This window comes from Puma concolor, chromosome C2 (assembly GCF_028749965.1).
Source record: "Puma concolor isolate L17-30 chromosome C2, mPumCon1.1.hap2, whole genome shotgun sequence".
In the NCBI taxonomy this organism is placed as follows: domain Eukaryota; kingdom Metazoa; phylum Chordata; class Mammalia; order Carnivora; family Felidae; genus Puma; species Puma concolor.
The window spans coordinates 90,842,798-90,863,218 of record NC_141675.1 but is presented as its reverse complement, the minus strand read 5'-3'; the positions used below and the strand labels follow the sequence as shown (position 1 = coordinate 90,863,218).

General features: G+C 52.0%; 2 protein-coding genes across 2 annotated transcripts in view; one reads left to right on the top strand and one right to left on the bottom strand.

Moving 5' to 3' along the window:
* Window positions 1-15,093, bottom strand: part of ADCY5 (adenylate cyclase 5) — a 147,526-nt gene extending 132,433 nt beyond the window's left edge. The window contains exon 1 of the mRNA XM_025913541.2: window positions 12,693-15,093. Within this exon, the coding sequence (XP_025769326.2) occupies window positions 12,693-13,829 (1,137 nt within the window). The 5' untranslated portion in view covers window positions 13,830-15,093. The remainder of the gene's footprint in view (window positions 1-12,692) is intronic.
* On the top strand, window positions 14,091-19,983 carry LOC147577412 (uncharacterized). The gene is given in 3 exon segments (XM_086676341.1): window positions 14,091-14,404; window positions 14,449-15,376; window positions 15,378-19,983. Coding segments are annotated over 3 exon segments (1,275 nt in total). The 3' UTR covers window positions 15,411-19,983.
* Window positions 19,984-20,421: the final 438 nt, after the last annotated feature.

Genomic DNA, 20,421 nt, shown 5'->3' with positions numbered 1-20,421 from the left:
ATTTTATATACCAACCACCAACCAAGTTCTCTTCCCATTACACGCCTGCAATAATTTTTAGTGGCCATCACTCTTTACTGAATCACCACAATAAACCCTTTCGATATAAACAACTCGCCTTTCAATATAGCCATAAATCAGACTCAGTGTCATCCCCATGATCCCTGTGCTGATGGAGGGAGACTCAGGGCAGTAGTTCTGAGCCCTGGAGCATGTCAGACGCACCAGGAGGATTACAAGATGCGGATGCCCTGCACCGACACCCCCCCCCCCCGCCCACCCTCCCTTCCCCCAGATAAGCCTGGATACCAGAGTTATGTAAAAAGTCCTAGATGTGTCTTCACTTCCCACATATTAAGCTCTGTTGGGTTACTTGAGGTTAACCCACCCAGAGAGCTGAAGTCTTAGCCCTGGGAGTTTGAGGTGAAACAAGGAGCTGACACACGCACTGTAATGCACGGCAACCAGCTAAAAGAAGTTTACAACGTGTTACGGGAACTGCTATTTCATGGGACTGCTCTCAAAGGAATGAAGAATAATTTTTGGAATTTGTGTACTTATCCATGCCCATATTTATTACCCTTACAGTTATACTTGCTTCCTGGTGAGTCTCTGGGGTCTTTCCCACACGTTACAGCTGGAAAGGAAGAGTGAGGAAGGCTCGGGAAGCAGGAAAAGACACCAGAGGAAAGACAAGAAGACGACACGGGATCAAGGATGGGGTCAGGGGGCAAATGGGTGCAGGGGCCCCACCTGACATCACCAGAGAGACCAGTGGGAAATCCAAGAGAGGGAAGAGGGTACAGATGAAAAGCAGTGTTTCCTAGGGCCACGACCGCAGGCACATGGTCCCCTGCCAGTGGAGGACAAGCCCGTCCCGGTCCAGGGAGAGAGCACCATGAGGGACTCTTCTTGGCCAAGTCAGAAATCCCTGTGGGACCTGAGAATGGTAGCTGTCTGCCTTCTTCCCACGATGCTGGGCAAGTAGGAATGGGAAAGTCAATAGCAGTCAGTAAGTATTCAGGTATTAAAACAGACCCCTGCCTTCAGAAAGCTGACTGTCAAGTAGAAAGATAGGCGAACACGCCCAGACACATTGCAAACCAGCATAAGTGTTACAGAGAAAAAGAAGAGGATGCTTCTGATTTAGATTCACAGGGTCCAGTGTTGCAAAGGCAGGGCCCCTGGAGGGGCACAAGCCTGCCCTGCTCACTGGGGTTCAGCTCTGGCACCACTCCTTTGGCAGCCTCCTCAGCTGAGATGTCAAGGCCAAGGTACTGCCTGCCGGTGGTACCGACTGAGAGCCAGTCTGGGGCAGACGGGTCCCTCCCGTGCAGCAGGGTGAATGAAATGTTTACAGGAAAAGGGACTTAGCCAGAGGAAAGCTGGGGACTTGGCTAAGCAAATAAGTACCTTTCCCATCCCTCAAAAGAAGATGTAAAAATAAAATCTTGAAAATCCTGGGGTGCCTGGGTGGCTCAGTCAGTTAAGCCACCTGGCTCTTGATCACAGCTCAGGTCATGATCTCAGGATCATAAGTTCAAGCCCCATGATGGGCTCTGTGCTGGGCGTGAAGCCTACTTTAAAATAAATAAATAGGGGCGCCTGGGTGGCGCAGTCGGTTAAGCGTCCGACTTCAGCCAGGTCACGATCTCGCGGTCCGTGAGTTCGAGCCCCGCGTCAGGCTCTGGGCTGATGGCTCAGAGCCTGGAGCCTGTTTCCGATTCTGTGTCTCCCTCTCTCTCTGCCCCTCCCCCATTCATGCTCTGTCTCTCTCTGTCCCAAAAATAAATAAACGTTGAAAAAAAAATTTTTTTTAAATAAATAAATAAACAGGGGTGTGTGGGTGGCTCAGTCAGTTAAGTGTCTGACTCTTGATTTTGAGCCGGGTTGTGATCTCATGGTTCGTGATCTCATGGTTCGTGGGATCGAACCCCGAGTCAGGCTCTGCGCTGACAGCACAGTGTCTGCTTGGGATTCTCTCTCCCTCTCTCTCTGCCCCTTCCTCTCTCTCTCTCTCAATAAATAAAGATTTAAAATAAAATAAAATAAAATCTTGAAAGTCCACTTAGCAAAAAGTGGCACTTAGGAAGGAGTTAACATTTTTCTTTAGTCTTCTTGACAGGAGGGACAGGGAGAGAAGCGAATGTGAAGCAGGACGTCCGGGGTACTTTGAAAGGTGTTGATGGTTGTGAGGAGCTGGGCTTTGAAGACACACGCTAGTAAGCGCTAACCTGCGCATCTACTAGATGCTCCTCTCCAGAAAGACCCTGGGTCTGACCTCCAGGGTGTATGTACCAAGAAGTGACCCTGATGTGTCCCCAGCGCCTCCTCCCTCCTCTCCACTGTTCCACTGACGCCACCAGAATAGTGGATACAAGGCAGCCTCACCCCCGAGCTGTGCTACTCACACATCCATAACCACTCAGGAGCTTTTCATTGGTAAACATCTGATCCCAGCCACCCCCTGAACACTTCAGGGCCGCCTTCCTTCACAGCATTGCAGGCTCAGGAAATGACAACTCACTGAATGCCCATCTGAGCCAGACACCATGAAGGAAGGACAAGCCATCATAAAGAAAACACCACGCATTCCAAAATCAAACCAAGACAACCGCGTGAGAACAGCTGTGCCTTCTCTAGCTTCTGCACGCACCACCAAGTAGATGCAGGGCCGGGTCCAAATGAGAAAAGAGCACTGGATTTGGAGTCAGAGATCCGAATTTATATCGCAACTCCTAAGCTAACTAACTAGCTGTGTAACCTGAATGAGGTCACTTAACCTCTCTGAACCCCTTCTTCCCCCTCTCCAACACAATCACAGGTCTGTAACTATGAGTGCATTACCTTGTTTTGGCCACCAAACATCAGATCCCGTCAATCAGGAATCTATTATCCCCAGGTAACAGAAAGGAAACACTGGGAGAGGCAGAGCAGCTCAGCCAGGATCATATAACCAGGGTTTTCCCCTGGGCCTCTGGACCCCAAAGCTCACGTCTGCCCCATCCTAACCCATCACCTCCTTGGAACCCTCATGAGCAGCAAAGGAGATCACACATGGTAAAGTCCTTTGTTATCTATCAAATGCTGATCAAATGGAAAAGCGAGTCTTTTTGGCCAGTGTTTGAGCCCACTGTCTAGGAAACAGAAAGCCATACGTTTTTAAGAAGTAAAAATTTTAAAAATAGTTATAGAGATAGATAGAAGTGTATATCATATATAAATTACATGTATATTTCTATAGCTATATTTAAAAAACTTTTATATTCCACGTCATTCCTCTACTCCAGCAACCACTCTACTTGTGACAAATGTTATCAGATAAGAGTGAGGGACCCAGGCAGGACTAGGTTCTGAGCCTGCCATGCAGTCCTGCACCTGATGCATTTTTGCCCCAGTAAGCAGCCTCTCTCCCTCCCTGGTGTTCAAGTCAAACCTGGGTTAGATTCCCTGCTTCTCATCTTTCAATCTGGATTCCTCATGGGAAAAGATCCTGAGACAAAGATTTGAGTAGAAGTGGTTTTACATGAGAGGTAACCCCGAGAAACACTAGAAGGGGAATGGAGAAGACAGCTGAGGAAGGGAAATAAACCCAGAGAAAAGGAAAGCTATCAAGCCCATTCCCACTGTGGGCAACTAGAGCTGACTGTTTCCTGGGACAGGGAGCCAATGGAGAACACACGTTTCAGAGCTGGAATATTCATCCACCAGCACACAATAATCATTGGCTGAGGGCTGCTCTGGAGGTGGAAACCCCCAACACTTCTGACCTGCCCCACGGGCCAGCAGAGAGGCTCAGGGCCGGAGAAAGCCCTCAGGTCCTGACAGCTGGCAAGAGTGGAGAGGTACATGCCCAGGGAATATGGGCAGGCACTGAACCATCTGCTATGCTCACTAGCTGTGTGACCTTGAGGACATTACTTACCTTCTCTTATTTCCTTTTCTGAGCCTTGAAATGGGGATAAGAATGTCTTTCTCACAGGGATGATATTATAATTCAATGAGGTCATGTATGTAGGGGATGAGCTCAGTGTCAGACATGCAGTAAACACTCAGTACAAACTCATGGTTTATAATCAATAATCTTTAAGGGCTTCCTCCTCTGGGAGAGTTGAAGTGGGGGAAGGAAACAAAGAAAATTTGGAGAAGGATGATCTGGAATGACCCACTGCTAACTCCCCTGTGGGCACCAATGCAATCAGTGCCTTAAGTGAAAGGTCTGGAAAGACATTCGATGGACCCCAGACCCTCCAAAGGTCATTATTTAGGAGTCCAACCTGATCCAATGTCTAATGACAGCAAAAGGCCCTAAAAGAAACTAAAACTAGATTAAAAGAGGTGTCTCCCTGGTGCCTTCCATCATTTCATTTCATAAAGGATTTCAGACCCAGATGGGGAATGAGACTTTAAAACAGGCAGCCAGACAGTGCGGGCTGAGAAACCTTCTTGAGGGAGGAAAGACCCCAAATAAATGCCCCTGTCTAGATTACTTTACCCAAGCCTATCCCAGAGGCCCATCCCTAAGAAATTTCTAGGCTGCTCCCAGCCCCCTGAAGCAGTGCAGCCTAAAGTGAGTTCCAACAAACACTAATGACCCTTGTTATGCTCCTTAACGAACAGATTCAGGGGTCAAACATGCTTGATAAAGGATTCATGCAATATCCTCCTCTTGGCAAATTTTAGTGCCCATTAACATGTTCAAAGCTTTAAAGTCCTACAGTAAAGAATTCTGTTTAAGCCAGTATTTCCAGAGCTCATCTGACACAGAAGCAAATGTGTGTAGGTGAAACATCTATTGGCTAATGGCAGCCCTGGGTGCTGGGACCCAGGCTGGGTCATCTTTGAACTTCCATGGCCTCGCACAGTGCCTGGTATACAGTAGGCACCTAATAAATGGTTGCTCTCCGAATGAATGGGGAGAAGGCTGAAAGAATGACTTAATAATGGCTTTTAGATCTGTGAAGTGATATAGTATCGGCAGTGCCAGGCGACAGCTCTCTGTTTCCAAGAAGGCACACGTTTTAAATTGCAGCAGGAGGGATTTTGGAAGCCCTGCTCAGAGTTTAGGATTGCAATCCACCAAAATAGGCTTCCAAGCCAAGCTGCATCGCTTCCTTCTGTGGAGGTGTTGGTCTAGCACTTCGGCACAGCAGAGTCTGTGTGCAGTCGTCCACCCACCCGACCACCCATTCATTCATTCATTCATTCATTCAAACCCTCACTGAGCACCTACTATGTTCTGGGCACTGAGGTCCCTGAGGTCTCTAAGGACCCCTTCCAAAAGCCAACTGGGACCGCAGTGAGCTGTGGGATCAAGCCTCGAGACTCCTAAGGGGAAGGGAGAGGGGACCACCCAAGTGTGAGGTCAGGAAGCCTCAAGCCCAGAAGCAACAGCTCATAACCCACTCAGAGCAAGGAGGAGGTGGGAGGATTTCACGCTGACACATGAGGCTGGCCTGAAGAATAAAGCCACTACTGTATCCCCATGTTTGTTTGTCTTTCCCCCTTTTCTGGTAACTACATCCCATTGTTCCCAGAGAGCATCCCTGCCCCCACCTCCAGTCCTGTCCTCATACTCAGAGCTCCGATCTCTTCTTGCTTCCCTGAAGCCCTATTCCTCCTCCTTCAAATCATCTCCTAGTTCCCTACCTCTTGCTATGTTGCCCCACCCCCTTGATCTCCTCGTTCTCCACATTCTGTACATCCACTCTGGACCAGGAGTGTCCTCAGTGTTTTTCGTATCCACTAGCAAACAAAGGAATGAATAAACCAGGACTCAAATCAAGGTCCATCTTTCTGCTGACCACCCCCCCCCCCCCCCCCCCCACACACACACCAGCCTGCTTTGCCTCAAACTGGAGGCAGGGGATGGGGAAGTTTGGGAAGAGAATATGAGTCTGGGTTTGGGGCATTCCTCCCACCCTGTTTCACCATTACTCATCGCCTTCCAGATCTGCATCCTCACACCAGCACATACTCCCAGCCCCTCCTGAATGTCTCCCAATGGCTCATCAGGTCTGTAACGGTTTCGCTTCTTGCAAACAGAGCCTGAGACGGACAGGACAACAGAACACCCTAACAGACTTTAGGAGATAGTCACGCTGATGCAAGGCACGAAACCACAACATCCTTGGGTTGAGGGTGACCTGGGCAGATTTCTTGGCCAATGTTCCCAAGCCTGGGAGTTGGTCAAGATCACCTGAAGAACTTTGAAACCTAGATCCAAGCTGTTTAAAAAACAGATCCATTCTTGGACCCCACCCCAGACCTCTGAAAGCAGAATCATTTCCTCAGTAACAAGCTTAGCTGAGGCCATCCAGTCTCTATGTGAAAACCTCCACTTACACAGCTGCCTACCCCGGGAGACATGTGGTTTGATGGCTGCAACCCCAAAAGCTAGAAAGGTATCTCCTACCTGGAGCTGAAATGTGTCTATTGTTTCCACCCGTTTGTCACAGCCCTGCCCTTGCGAGCAACTAAAAAGAAATTCAGTCTCTCTTATAATGTCTGGCCACAGGGGTCCCAGCAACAATGTCTTGCCCAGCTGCTTTCTTACCCTGCTGCAGCCTGCTCTCCTCCCAGCTAAATATCCCCTAGCCTTTCAAATGTTCTCTCAGAAATCAAGGTTTCCAGTCCCCTTACCAAGCTAGTCACACTCCTCTGAATTCTGGAATCAACCACAGTATTTCAGAGGGGACCTGAATCTTCCTATGAACTGGGTATGCCCATCAACATACCCAAACAGCCTACTGGTGTTTTCCAACAGCCAACCTCAAAATGCGGGTTCACCTGGGGTGCACAGTCCATTAACTAGAAATCCTGATTTCGCTTGCAACATTGTATGTAAAGAGAGATCTTCCCTGTCCTCCATCTGGACATTGCCTTGAGAAAAGCTGGGGGGGGGGGGGGGGGAGAAGGAAGGCTTTCCAATTATCTCCATGAAGTTTTGAGTCTGGGTGAAAAAAATCATGCTGAGTCTGCCCTCTGTTAGCTAGCCATCCCCACCTGATAAGCACAGACGGAAGGATATGCTGAAACATACTTATTTAACAGCACCAAAGGATTTATGGGTACAATCATGTCAGAGTTCCTGGAGCCAACTATTTCCAATCCCAACACAGGCTGCCCTCCTGGGAAGTAACAGGCCAGGAGCTGGACTCCCCCCACACACAAGACAGGTACAGTTAACTGAGGCACCAGGCAGGCATCATGGACAGGAAGTCTCCCACAAAGAGGCTGGTACAGTCACAGGAGTCTCCCACCTGGCCTTGCCCAACACTCACATTCTGTCTCTGGCTGGGACTAAAGTGGGAGCCCCAGCCACACCACTTAGGAGAAAAAAGGCCTGGCCCAGCATGGGCCACGGCCCTGCTTCTGCTACCAGCTGCACCTTCTCACAGAGTGACTTGTGGCCAGGGCCCATCAGCATAGGAAAGCCTTTTACACGGATTTTTAAAACTCTTCCATGAGGTTGAGCAGGTTCCTGTGATGGGGTTTAATACGTCATCTGTGTCCTCTTTATAGACAAACATGAGCATGCTGTTCCATGTTCCACAGCACACAGACCTCCTTCTCTTGCTCTAGATCAAAACTTAGATTGAATTATTAACACTGAACATTCTCACAAATACAGAAGCTGGTCGTTTTGCTCCTCGACTGGGTCTGTGCCCTTCCTGAAGTCCTCTCCGTAGGAATCGAGGCATCCCTGGGATCTGGAAGATGACCCCCTGCCCAGAAGCTCTGCTTGACCCCACCCCCAGAGGCTTCTGCCCCCACCCCCGAAACAGCCCTGCCCTGTTGCACAGAGGAGGCAACATAATTGAAAATAATTAGCAAATATAGTTGGCAAAAAAACATTAGACTTTAGGAAGACAAGCAGACCCTACTCGGCTCCAAACTCAGAGCCAACCCCCCACCCTGGGGTTCACTAAGGCCAGATTTCTCCTGTCCAGAAATGTGGGTGACAGGGGGGAATTGGTGGCAACTCCCAGCCACTGCGGTAGAAGCGTGTCCTCCTCCACAGCACCCCAGCGAGCAGGCGGGGAGTGGCTGTAGGCAGCGCACATGGGCCAGCTATAGTGACCCACAACACAGGCCTCTGGGCCAAGCTCCAGAGCAAGGAGGTGGCTTTGCAATGGGGCTCACTGGGCAGCTGAGTGAGTGGGCAGTAGGAAGAGTTCTTGAAAGGGAAGGATCGGATTCCTGTATTTCAGGGGAGCTGACCATTCAAGTTGAGCCCTCAGCCTCATTATGGAAAGTGGGGGGTGTGCATCCAGGGTACCTCCCTGAGGAGCCAGACGTCAAGGTCAGAAGGGTGATTAAGGCCCAGAATCAGAAAGGCAAACGGCCACGGAAGCCAGCCACCAGCCAAGAATAAACAGGACAGAGCTGCAATGATCTCCTTTCAAAGTCAACACAAAGGCTTCCTTAGGTCCACCTCCTCCATTGCCCTGGTCAGCCCAAGCCACAGACACACACACACACACACACACACACACACACACACACACACAGACACACACACACACACACACACACGTGTGTGTGTGTGTGTGTGTGCGTGAGCAGACATGCATGCACATGCACAGCAGTCAGTTCGTGGTCTGGATCCCCATCCCCCTCCTTCCCCAGCCTCCTAGCTACAGACGCTCGCACGTGCACAGTCACAGAACAACACCCACACAGCGCCTGTGCCTTTCTGATCTCTGAAGCAACTGGTGACAGTTACAGGTTCAAACAGTCACAAAGGAAGAAATACAAGAGATCACTGAGTTTCTCCAAAAGGTTTAGGGGGAAGAGAGGAAGGAGCTGAAACTCCGCTGGGGAGGAGGGTGGGTCATCCCACACCGTGACGGCAACTTCTAACAGCTCTCCCAAGCTCACAGGGACCCACATGGGGTCAGAATCTTCTCCTCTGAAACCATGGCAGGCAGGCTTAATGTGGTTGCAGAATAATAATACCCCACATTTGAACAGGACTCTCTACTTTTCAAAGAGCTCTTCCATCCATTATCACCTCCCGGAGTAACACTGGACAGTGGAGATGCTCATCCCCTCAGTCAGATAACCCCACAGGGCCCAAAGATATTTTCTCCAAAATAATCTTTAATAGTTTAGCATATGTAATGGTTGTGTGAGCGTGCTTGTTTGTGTGTGTGTGCATGCAGAGGCTTTATGTAGCAGAGTGGGATACAATCAAACAAAAATGGGGTTGCCATGGCAACAGGCTCCGGCATCATTGCAGCCTATTAACACAAGTGAGGAATGTGTTTGGCAGATGCGGGTGTTATTTATGGTATGGGTATAGCAGAGGGACTTCTAACAGGCCAAGAAGGAGAAAAAAACAACCCTGTGACGCTCCTACTGTACCCCACAGAGGAGACCACGGTGAGACAAGAGCACAGGAGAAGCTGCAAACAGGCAATAAGAGATGGGGAAGCAGAACAAGGAGGCAGGCAGAGGAGAGGAGAAAGGTGGGCAGAGAGCAACAGGGGACTGGCAGGGGCAGAAGGAGAAAGGAAGTGGGAGAGGAAGAAGAGGGGGAGAGGGACGGATACCGGGGGAAGAGCTAGAGCAAAAGATGTAGGAAGGGAAGAAACATCATCCCCCAAAGGGGGATGACCTCTTGGTTATCTCTTGAATAAAAACTATCAGGAGGCACCAGTTCAGAAACCAAATATTTCTCCTCATAACTGGAGCAAAGGGCAGAACCCCAAACACAAGAGGGGCTGGGGAAGAATAAAATACCCAGGTCGGACGATGATGTTGAGGAGTTGAGCTGTGGGAGTGAGGGGGCCAGCCTTGCAGGAGGAGAAGCAAAGAAATGCCAACACAGTTTACCAAGGGCCTATTATGTGTCCAAGGCACCATGGAGGGGGGGATTTCCAAAGCCCCAACATTAGAAACCATGCACTGCTGTTCCATTTCCCTGGACATGTGTCTTTATCAAAGAAAAGAACAAGGCATCTAATGCAAGCCATCCTCAAACACCTGCTGCTCTGGGGTAATCTGAGGCAGAGGTTAATGCTGCACTGTCCCACTAATATTTCCCAACCATCCCTCAGGGTTTGGTCAAGAAATAAAAATTCTATATCAGACATAATCAGAAAGGTAAATCATATACAAAAAAAAATACAGTTTTCTCTGAAACCAAAAGTCCCTTGTCCTGGACCATTCCTAACAAGCTTTGCTGTCCTCAACAGAGAAAAGTGTAAGAAGTTAAGTGTAAATCCACCCAGAAGCTTACAGCCAAGTCTAAAGACCACAATGGGGAAAAGCAGCATGGGATGGGAGGTGGTAAAGGTAGGGAGAGAAGGGAGAGAGGTTTGCCTGAGAAAGAAGTCAGACAGTCACTCTGCTGTTGCCACAGCATTTTCATGCGAAGATGGGGTTGGAGCTCCCGAGGCCCAGCACTCCTTTCCTGGGATCTGACTCCAGTCTCATGAACCCATGCATCCAGAATTGCCTAGGGCTGGTTCAGAAAAATAGCCCGAATGATCCTGGAAATCTCTGCTTCTCCATGTGGATGACATGCCCTTCCCTCTGTAGAAAAACTACACCCATCCGAGCAACCTGCGTCCCATCCAAGCCAGGACCAACGCCCAAAGATACAACATCCATGATAGCCTGGGTCCTCAAGTCAGAAGGAGTTGGAGGTTTTATAAGCACTAACAACAGTACTTAACATATATATATATATATATATATATATATATATATATATATATATATATATTCAGGTATATCTCCAGCTCCCAAATCCCCAGCCTCAGACAACTGGCAGGGTTATCATTTCTCCTCCTCGAGACTGGGCAAGGAGGTATATATATATATATATATATATATATATATATATATATATATATGTGTGTGTGTGTGTGTGTACACACACACACACACATACCTATATATGTATATGTATATGTATGCATATATATATCACTACCTCTCAGTAGGTTCCTCTCTCAAGTTCAAAGCTGATCTCTGAAGATTTTTTTCCTTCTGATCCCAGATCATAAAAACTTCAACTAAGCTTCAACTACCCCTCCTACTCCACTCACTGGAACACCACCAAGTTGGCAAGCAGTTATTAAATCCCTACTAAGTATCCTGAAATGTCCTAGACAAGGGAGAGAGGGTAGAAAAGAAAAAACATACACAGGATTCCTGCATCCAAGAAGCTTACGTTGGATGGGGAGCAAAACCAATGGGCAATGGAAAGTAAGGAAGTGCTCCACTCTGTGGTTCTGACTCTGTCGTTAACCATGCAGTAGGGGGAGAGGCCAGGGTGCCTGGAATGGAAGGAGGAGCCCCTGAGCAGGAGGTGAGGGGTGAAGCTTGGCACAGAGGTTGCAACTGGAAGGGGCATACACATTTCTTTCATTTTCGAGAAAATATCTTGGGGCTCAAAGAGGTTGCAGATCCCCTTCCTTTCAGTCGCAGAGTACTTTGGAGGTAGAGCTAGAGCCCAGCTCCCTGAAGCCCATACTGTGCTATTCCCTGTGGGAGAGTATCACACCCAGGAAGTTGGGGGCACAGGAAAACCCGTCAAGGAAGAGGCAGTACTTAACATGATCAAAGTCTGAGAAAAGGCATGAGAAGTGGGGAGAAGAAGGAAGGCAGTGCCAACGGAGTATGGTTAGAGGTTCTCTCAGAGGACACAGACACCCAGAGAGAGGTATGGGGTGCAGAGCAGGGTCCACGGTCAAGAGACTAGCCTGCATCAAGGGCCCCCTGACTCTCACAGCCAAGCTGCACTAAAACAACTAGGCTCAGCAGGGGTCAACGGATGAAGCCCCTGGAGCTCCAGACAAGGCAACTGCTACTAGGAGGCGTGCATGTCAGAGGGGCCAGTCTCACCACCGGTCAGGAGAGCAAGCACACCTCTCTCCCACAAGCCTTCAGTGGAGTCACCAGTTAACCAGGCAGAGGTTTTACTTCCTCCAGAGCCCACCATTCTGAGCTCATGGAACCAGTCTCAGCAGGGATAAAAAGCACCGCCCCGCCACAAGCAATAACAAGGAACACCCAAGGGAAGGGGTCATGCCACCCAGCACTAGCTTTCCGCTCAGGCCAGAACACCGCCACACACAGAGGTTCCTTCCTACCTTTGCTAAAGGCAGCTTTTTTGGCTTTAGGGCACTTTTGTAAACAAAGCAAACTTGTCAGTCCTCCTACAAGTTCAGGTATATCTCCAGCTCCCAAATCCCCAGCCTCAGACAACTGGCAGGGTTATCATTTCTCCTCCTTAAGACTGGGCAAGGGGCTCCCAGGGGCTCCCCTCCTCAACCCTCTATCCAGGAATCCTTAACAAACCAGGATGGAGAGGCTGCTGCAGGGTCCAAGCCACCTTTATGAGGAGCCTTTTCTACACAGGGACAAGGAAAGGAATGGGGACCTTTCCATAGAATTTTCTCCTCCAACTCTCCTTCCTCACTTGCATCCTCACAATGATGGCTACATGTCTTCTAGGGGCCAGGAACATTACAAATAATACAAGGACATCTTTTTTGTAAATGAACACGCTGGGGCTCAGAAAAGGTTAAAAGGCTCTGAAGACACCCCACAGCTGGCACAGTCGTGTCTCTCTGGCTCTTTTCACCACTTTAAAGGTGATGAGTTACTTCTCTTTGGCGTCAGGCCAAGGCCTGCCCACCCCACGAGCTAGTCCCTGCGACCAGGTGGGCTCCTACCTGCTTGAGCAGGAACTGGTCCTGGGCGTTGGTGCGCAGGGCGATGGCCAGGTGGAGGGCAGACAGCAGCACCCCACTGAGTACCGCGGCCCGCATGCGCACAGGCAGCAACGTGTAGATGGTGTAGATGAAGAACACGGTCCACCAGATGCCCTCCGAGGCGCTGCGCGGCTGGGGCAGCAGCAGGCCCACCACCTGGACAGCCAGCACCACAGCGATGAGCGCGTAGCAGGCCAGGCCCATGTGGTCCTGGTGGAAGGCGGCGCGGTTACAGAGCACAGCCATGACAAGGATGACACCCACCGCGGCCGCCAGCACTGCCAGGTAGGGCAGCTGGAGCGGGGGCCGTGCCGCGTGGAAGGCCAACATGACGAGGCACACGAGCACCAGCACGGCCATAAGCATAGTGAGGCTGCTCTGGTTCAGACGGAAGAAGTAGCGCTGGTACAGCCGCTCCAGTTTGTCCGACGGGAACTTCTTGGAGCGGAATATCTGCAGCAGCGCCAGGCAGCAGGCGCCCAGCGACAGCACTGAGCCGGGCCCCGCGCCTGAGCCGGCCGAGCTGCTGCCATCCCCTGACCCTTCGTCGCCCTCGACGGCACCGGCACCGGCCTCCAGCTCGTCCGCCGCGCGGCCCTTGCTCCGCCGCTCCTCCAGGCCCAGCTCCACCGAGCGAGGGCGCACCTCGGTCCCGCCAGCTGCGGCCGCAGCCGCGGCCGAGCCGCCACCGCCGCCCCCAGGGGGCGCCCGGGTGCTGCCCCCGCCGGCCGCGCCCCGCCGCTGCCGGCGGCTGCCGCGACCGCAGTCGTCGCCGCCGCGCTCCTGCCAAGCAGATTTGGAGCGGAAGCTGAAGCCGAAGCCCCCGGCCAGAGGGTCGTCACCACTCAGCGGAGGATCGTCGTCGTCGTCGTTGCGCCAACGATTAGCCAGGCGCTGCTGCTGCTGCTGCGGGGTCACCGCCCCCCCGGGTTTCTTGGTGCAGCTGCGGGTCGAACCCCCGGGGGCGTGGGGGTAGCCATTGGCGCGGGAATCGGCCTCCCCCCACGCTGAGCGATGTTCCGGGCCTCCCCGGGACGCCGGCGCCGCCGCTGTCTGCGCCGCGTAGCCCGGGGGGCTTACGCTTTTGGAGCCGGACATCCCCCCCTCGGCTTCGTCGTCTTCTTCCTCCTCCCCCGGGGGCCGGGCCGGGGGTCTCCAAGGGGACGGCGGATGGCCGAGCAGGGGGACCAGGCTGGGGTCACACGTCGAGGGCGGCCCGGGGCCCTGCGCAGCAGCGGGGCATCTTGGCACCCCCGTCCTGAGCGGAGAAGCAGGGCAGCAGGAGGACAAGCGGGGAGGCAGGCACAGCCCCGAGGTGAGAAGTGGCTGAGAATCCGCGTCTGGAGTCCCAGGTCCGAGATGGAGTTGGCTCCGAGCTGGGGCAGCTGGGTCTGCTTGAGTGGCTGCGCCGCGCGCAGAGGGACGTCCGGACTCCTGGTTCGCGTCGAGCTCGACGAGGACCGGAGTTGCGGACGAGGCGGGACGGAGAGGTGTCCTTGCGGGCGGCGCCTCTCCGGGGCTGGCAATGCCGGGGCGCGGCGTTCGCAGATTCTGCCTAAGCGGGGCCCAGCGGCACACGCGGCGAGGCGGCGGCTAGGGCGGCGAGGCTGGGGTCCCGGCGTGGAGACCGAGCGGGCACCCTTTCCTCGCGGCGGACTAGGAGCGACTGGGAGGTGTGGGCGCCAGGCAGCATTATTTTCTTACGAGGGGTGGGGAGGTGGGATGGGGGGTGGAGAGGACGGGGGAGGGGGCGGCGGGCGGAGCAACCGCGCCGGGGCCCTGGGGGGTGGGTCCTAGAGCCCAGGGGGGCCGTCGCCCGCATCCCCCACCTCCCGCGGAGAGAGTGGGAGCGAGGCCCCCGCGAAAGCCGAGCCGAGCTTTCAGCGCGTCCGCGCAGGGGGCGGGGGCGAGGACCGGCTCCTGCGGCGCGGCCCTTCCCCTCTCGCCTCCCCCTTCCCCCCAAACGGAGCGGGGCTGGCCCGGACCCGCTGGCCCAGGAGGGCTGCCTCGCCGACTCCGCAAGCCCTAGGCTCCTCGCCGCCGGCTGCGGGCCCACCGCGGCCGGGCGCAGAAGGACCAGGCGGAGGGCGGAATCCGGCGCAGCGCCGCCGCCGTTCTGCCCCAAAGCAGGCGGGCTTCTCCCGGGGAGTACGGCATCCAGAGATCGAGGGCCGGGGCTCAGATGCAGCCGGCCGAGAGGGGTCCGCCCAAGAGCTGCTGCGGCCCGGGGGCGCTCCGGGGAGGCCAGCGGGAGCCGGGCTCAGGGCGCGCCATGCACGCCTCGGGCCCTGCGCCGCTCCGGCCGCTCGCGCTGCTCCTCCCTTCTCGCCCGCTTGCCGCCGCCGCCGCCGCCGCCGCCGGAGAGCCCTCCGCATCCCCTCCTCCCGCCGCCTCCCCGCCCCCCGCGCCGCTCCGGCCTCGGCTCACAGCGGCGCGCGGCCGCCTCCGCCCCCCGCCGGGCCGCGGCCCCCGCCTCTGCGCCCCGCCGGCATCCTCAGGCCAGGCCCCGTGAGGCGCTCGGGGCCGCGGGGGCCCCAGTTCCCCTTCCTCACCTAAATTTCTCGCCGCGCCCCCTCCCTCCCTGGCTCCTGGAGCCTGGTCCAGCCCGCTGTCCCTACGCCGGACCTGGGTGGCGTGCGGTCCTCCCCCCCACCCCCGCTTGGGTTCTTGCGCCCCTAGTCCAAGCTCCCCTCTTTTGTATCCCCCTTTAATCCCCCTCCCCCCCCCCCCCATTCAACCCAACTTCAGCCCCCGCGCTGCGCCCCCCTTCCCTGGCCGGGCTCGATTGGCCGCTTCCTGAGCTGTCAGACTTGACTCCCGCGCTCTTATTGGGCGATTCTCTGGCCGGGCGGCAGTGCCAAAGGAGGGCGCACCGGGCTGGGGGCGCCCCGGCCGCGACTGCCGCTGGGAGCGGGAGACCAGAGTCCCCGGAGGGACCGGAGAGCCAGACCCGGAAATGGACGGGGGAGATGGAGAAATTGAGGATTTCTGAGACGCAGGAGGACGGTGACGGAAAAGATGGAGATGCAGTGGGTGAGGCTGATGCAGCCAGGGCGGGGCGGACAGGAACGCTTTGGTGGGTAGTTTCTGAGAGAGAGCCCTTCAGACAGCGCTAGGAACACCTGGCGTTTGTGAAGAGTTTTTGCCTGTTCACACATTTAAAAAATCTCGTTTGGTTTCCCTCAGTAGCCCTGGGATGTGACAGAGACCAGGAGGCATGTGACTATTCCCGATTTATAGATCCGAAACTGAGGCTTCAGGAGTGTCATCAACTTGCCATGGCCACACGAGTTCTCTAACTTGCGACCGAAAGATCTCCCATCAGCACCAAACTGCCTCCCCTACGTAGCAAGCTGGTAACCCGGAGCAAAGCCGGGTTCCCGCTGGACAACGAAAGACCAGATACTCCTGCCCAGCACTAGTCACAAAGAGGCAGGAGTGGAGAAAAGGACTTACTGCGGATCAAGGAGGATCTTGGTCTGTGGAAGATGTACCTACCCAATTCCCCTTGCCCCTAGGCTGTTCTAGTGGAAATTCTGTCAGTCCAAACAGTGGGAGGGGTAGGAGACCACACCTCTACTGGAGAGAGAAACAACCTTCACTTTGGTCTTCTTCCTCCAGCTCTCTCTGCAGAGCTTCTGACAAGGAGCCTGGAGTCTGAATGATCTTCCCTTTCTCTCTCTCTCTCCCTCTCTCTGTTGGTCATCTCTTTGCAGATTGCAAGATAAGCCTTGCCAGAGTTACAAATTGGGAGGAGAAACATTTGGAGAGATCTGAATAAGATAACCCTTGAGTAATTCAGCCTTTGAATAATCAATCCATGGTTAACTAAGTCGTAAAAAAGCAGCATGAAATTTAGTCAACAAACATTTGCAGAGCACTGCTATGTGCAAAAAGCACTGTGCTAGGTGATCCAGGGATAAAGAGATGACCTAACTCTGGTTACAATCAGGGAGGGAGAGGAGCTGGCCACTAACTTCGGTTTAGAGCTCCAGTTCAGTCATTTTGGGAATTGAGAGAGGGGGAGAAGGGGAATTACTTCCCATTGTGAAGGGGAAAAAAAAAAAAAAAGACTGGAGGGGTGTCTGGGTGTCTTCGTTGATTAAGCATCCAGCACTTGATTTCGTCTCAGGGCATGATCTCACAGTTTGCGAGTTCAAGCCCCACATCGGGCTCAGCACTGACAGTGTGAAACCTGCTTGGTTTTCTGTCTCTCCCTCTCTCTCAAAAAATAAATAAACTTTTAAAAATGTTTTTTAAAAAGACTCTGGAGGCGAATCTGGGGCTAGCAGAGGGATAAGTAAGAAGAAAGGAAGAATGGACTGATGTTTAGTAAGCAACTACTACATATCTCTAAATATCAATAAACATTTTGAGGAAGACATTATTCTCCCCACTGTAAAGATGAGAAAACTGTGACTTAGAGAAATCAAGGCCCGTAGTCTGTAGCAGAATGGAACCTAAGTACAGCCTGCCCCTTATGCTCTACCTCACTTCCTGCAGCATATATGGTATGAGAGACGCCCAGAGAGGCAAGTGCATGGACCGAAGCCAAATGGCCAGAGGTATCAAGGTGATTGGCTTCCGTCCTTGATCCTCTTATTCTCTGAAGCTCTCCCTAGTTCATTCCTTTGCATTTTATTCAAATGTTTAAAAATAACCATCATCTTACCAAAAGAGCTATGTATGGTTAAAAGTAGAAAAACTAACCCCCCCCAAAAAGACAAAGCAAACAAAACACATTCATAATCATACCATGTAGAGAGAACCATTAACATCTTAATTTTTTCCTTAACAAAAAATAGGGCTTTTACTGTGCAAATAGTTTTAGAATCTGCATTTTTCTACTTAGCTAAATACTGTGCTAAATATTGCATTTTTCATATTGGCAAGCATTCATCTATAATATCCATTTTATTGTCCAAACAGAATTCCATTGCATGAAAACAGCATAATTTAGCCAATCCCCTACTGTTGGACATTTTTCACTGTCACAACAGTTTATAAAAAGTTTCCACTCTTCTACTGTTATAAACAATGAGCATTTTTGCAGAGAAATCTTCACACCCATCTTTATATCCTTAGGAGAAATTCCTACAAGTAGAATTGCTGGGTCAGAGGATAAACATTTTTTTCCTTAAGGTATTTCTGAAATTCTTATCTTCAGCCCCTGCGTCCCTTGCCTATTCCAAGCTTAGCCCTGTCCACTGGAGAGCTCCCTGTGGATGCTCCTTGGTACCCACCAGGGGCAGATTCAGTTTGTTTAAAAGGTCAGGGAGTCTCCTAAAAAGTCTGCTCACCCTGTTTTTTCACCACTTGTGGAATGACCATCCCCCAATCTCCCTGGTCTTGGAGTGGCGAACCCTCCTCGATCCCTGTCCCTGTCCCAGAGTCCTGCTGCCCTACCCTCATCGTTACACATCTGTCTCCTTCCACATTCTCTAGCTACTATCTTCACCCACATCCTCCCTGCTCCTCGCCTGAACCATCTCCAGCTCTCTTCTTCCTCCATCCTGCTTGCCCTCAATCTGTCTTCCACTTTGTCCCCCACTTTGATCATGCCTGTCACACCCCCTAACTGAAAATTGTCCACGAAACAGCCTCTTCCTACCTGCCTGCTTTCACTGCCAACCACTTCCCCATGTCATCCAACCACCCTGAGTTGCTCCTTAAGCCTCTGTAAAGATCACCTTTTCTACTCTGCACAAATAGCATTTATGGTACCTCTGTGAAACTCTCTCCAGTGCCTCACCCAGGCTGTTAGGCACTCCCTCCTCCTCAGCTCCCAGCACACCTTGCTTTTATCTCTATTATAGCACTTGTCACATTGTATCATCTTAAGTTGTTTTCAGAACTGTCTCCACTGTCAGCTGAACTCCTTGAGGGCAGAGTTGGTATCTTATTCTTGTGCCCCGTGCTTAGCCGGGTGTCTGGCACAGAGGAGGCGCCCCATAACTGTTGTTGGTAAACAAATGGTACATCTGAGGAATAGGGAGCGGAATGGAGTCTTCTGCAGGGGAGGGCAGGTTGCAACTGGCAACAGTGGATGAAGATGGAGAGGTGGGTTGGATTCTTGAATGCCTTGCAGAGGGAAGGTGGGCTTCAGTTTAATGAGCCCCGGAATTTGGGGACAAGAGTGTTCTGACCCATTATGTTTCAGGAGGCAAACTCTGGCAATGATGTAACTACACTGGGAAAACAAGATCCAAGAGCTTAGGGGCCCAGTAAGGAAACGATTGCACAGCACAGGTAGACTGAGCCCCGAAGTGATATGATGGGAGTGAGGTGCTGGTTGGCAGATACCTGTGGAGGGCTGAAACCCAGGGGTCAACCCCTATGAACAGGAGGAGTCCTTAAGGTCAGAAGAAAACCGAGAGAGGAACAAAAGGCAAAGGTTTTGATGACCACTCCCAGGATGTGCACTCGGCTGTTGTCATCAGAGAGGGGCTGACCCAACGCCACTTTCTGAAATGAGTACTTGGTTTGTAGAGGTGAGGTGACCACACATCTTGGGGCACTGCAGCTCCTTCAGGAGATCTGCTGACACCCCCTCCTCCCTCCAACCATCTTCTCCTTTGTGCCTCAGTGACCCTTTAGGATTTCGTTCTTCACTCTCCCAGGTTTCTTTCTGGAAGAATATTTCTGTTTTGGACATTAGAATATTCATATTTTAGAATAGTTGGAAATATTTGTAGAAGTGGGTATTAGTCAGACTCCCCTACCTAAAAACACCTTCCCTCACACTGCCTAAAATTCTATTAGATAGTCATGCTTTGGGATGACAGTCATTCTCTAAAAATGAAGGCAGGGGTGCCTGGGTGGCTCAGTCAGTTGATTTCGGCTTGGGCCATGATCCCACAGTTGTGGGATCAAGCCCCAAGTGGGGCTCCATGCTGAGTGTGGAGCTGCTTAGGATTTTCTCTCTCTCTCTCTCTCTCTCTCTGCCCCTTTCTCCTGCTCATGCTCTCTCTCTAAAATAAAAAATAAATATTAAAAAATATGAATGCAAAAATCTAGAGACAGAAAGCAGATCAATGGTTGCCTAGGCCTGGGGATGGGCGGGAATGGGGAGTAATGGCTAATGGGCACAAGAGTTCTTTTGGGGGGTTATGAAGATGTTCGAAAGTTAGATTACGGTAATGAGTGTACAGCTTGAGAAATACATTAAAACCATTGAATTGCACAGTTTAAACCACCAGGTGAACTTTATGGTATGTAAATTATATCGCAATAAAGCAGTTGAAAAAATGAATGCAGTTACCTCTTGGAGACTGAAGGATTCATGCCAGGACTGTTCATTTTTATCAAGTCAATGTGAGTGAGTTTGATCAGAAGGCTTCCGCCACTAATGCCCAACCAAGGCTGGGGAGCACGAAGAGAATGGATGCTTGCTGTTTAGGATGAGTGAAGGAGAGAAAGGAGAGAATGCCTGGGACCACTGAGCATTTCCCAAGGCACGTGGAAGCAGAAAAGGGCTCGGGTGCCTGGGAGCAGGAAGAAAGAGGGCAGAAATGAAAACCAGTTAGGACGTCAGGGTCAAAAATGAACTTTGCCCTGCCCCATAATGAGTTCTTCACAAGGAATTAAGGAACTCTAAGACCCCTAGGTCTCTATGTAGGGTGAAAGAATCTTAAAGATCACCCTTTCCCAAAAGCGTGTCACTCTCACCTGGATATTTGCATTTTAACAG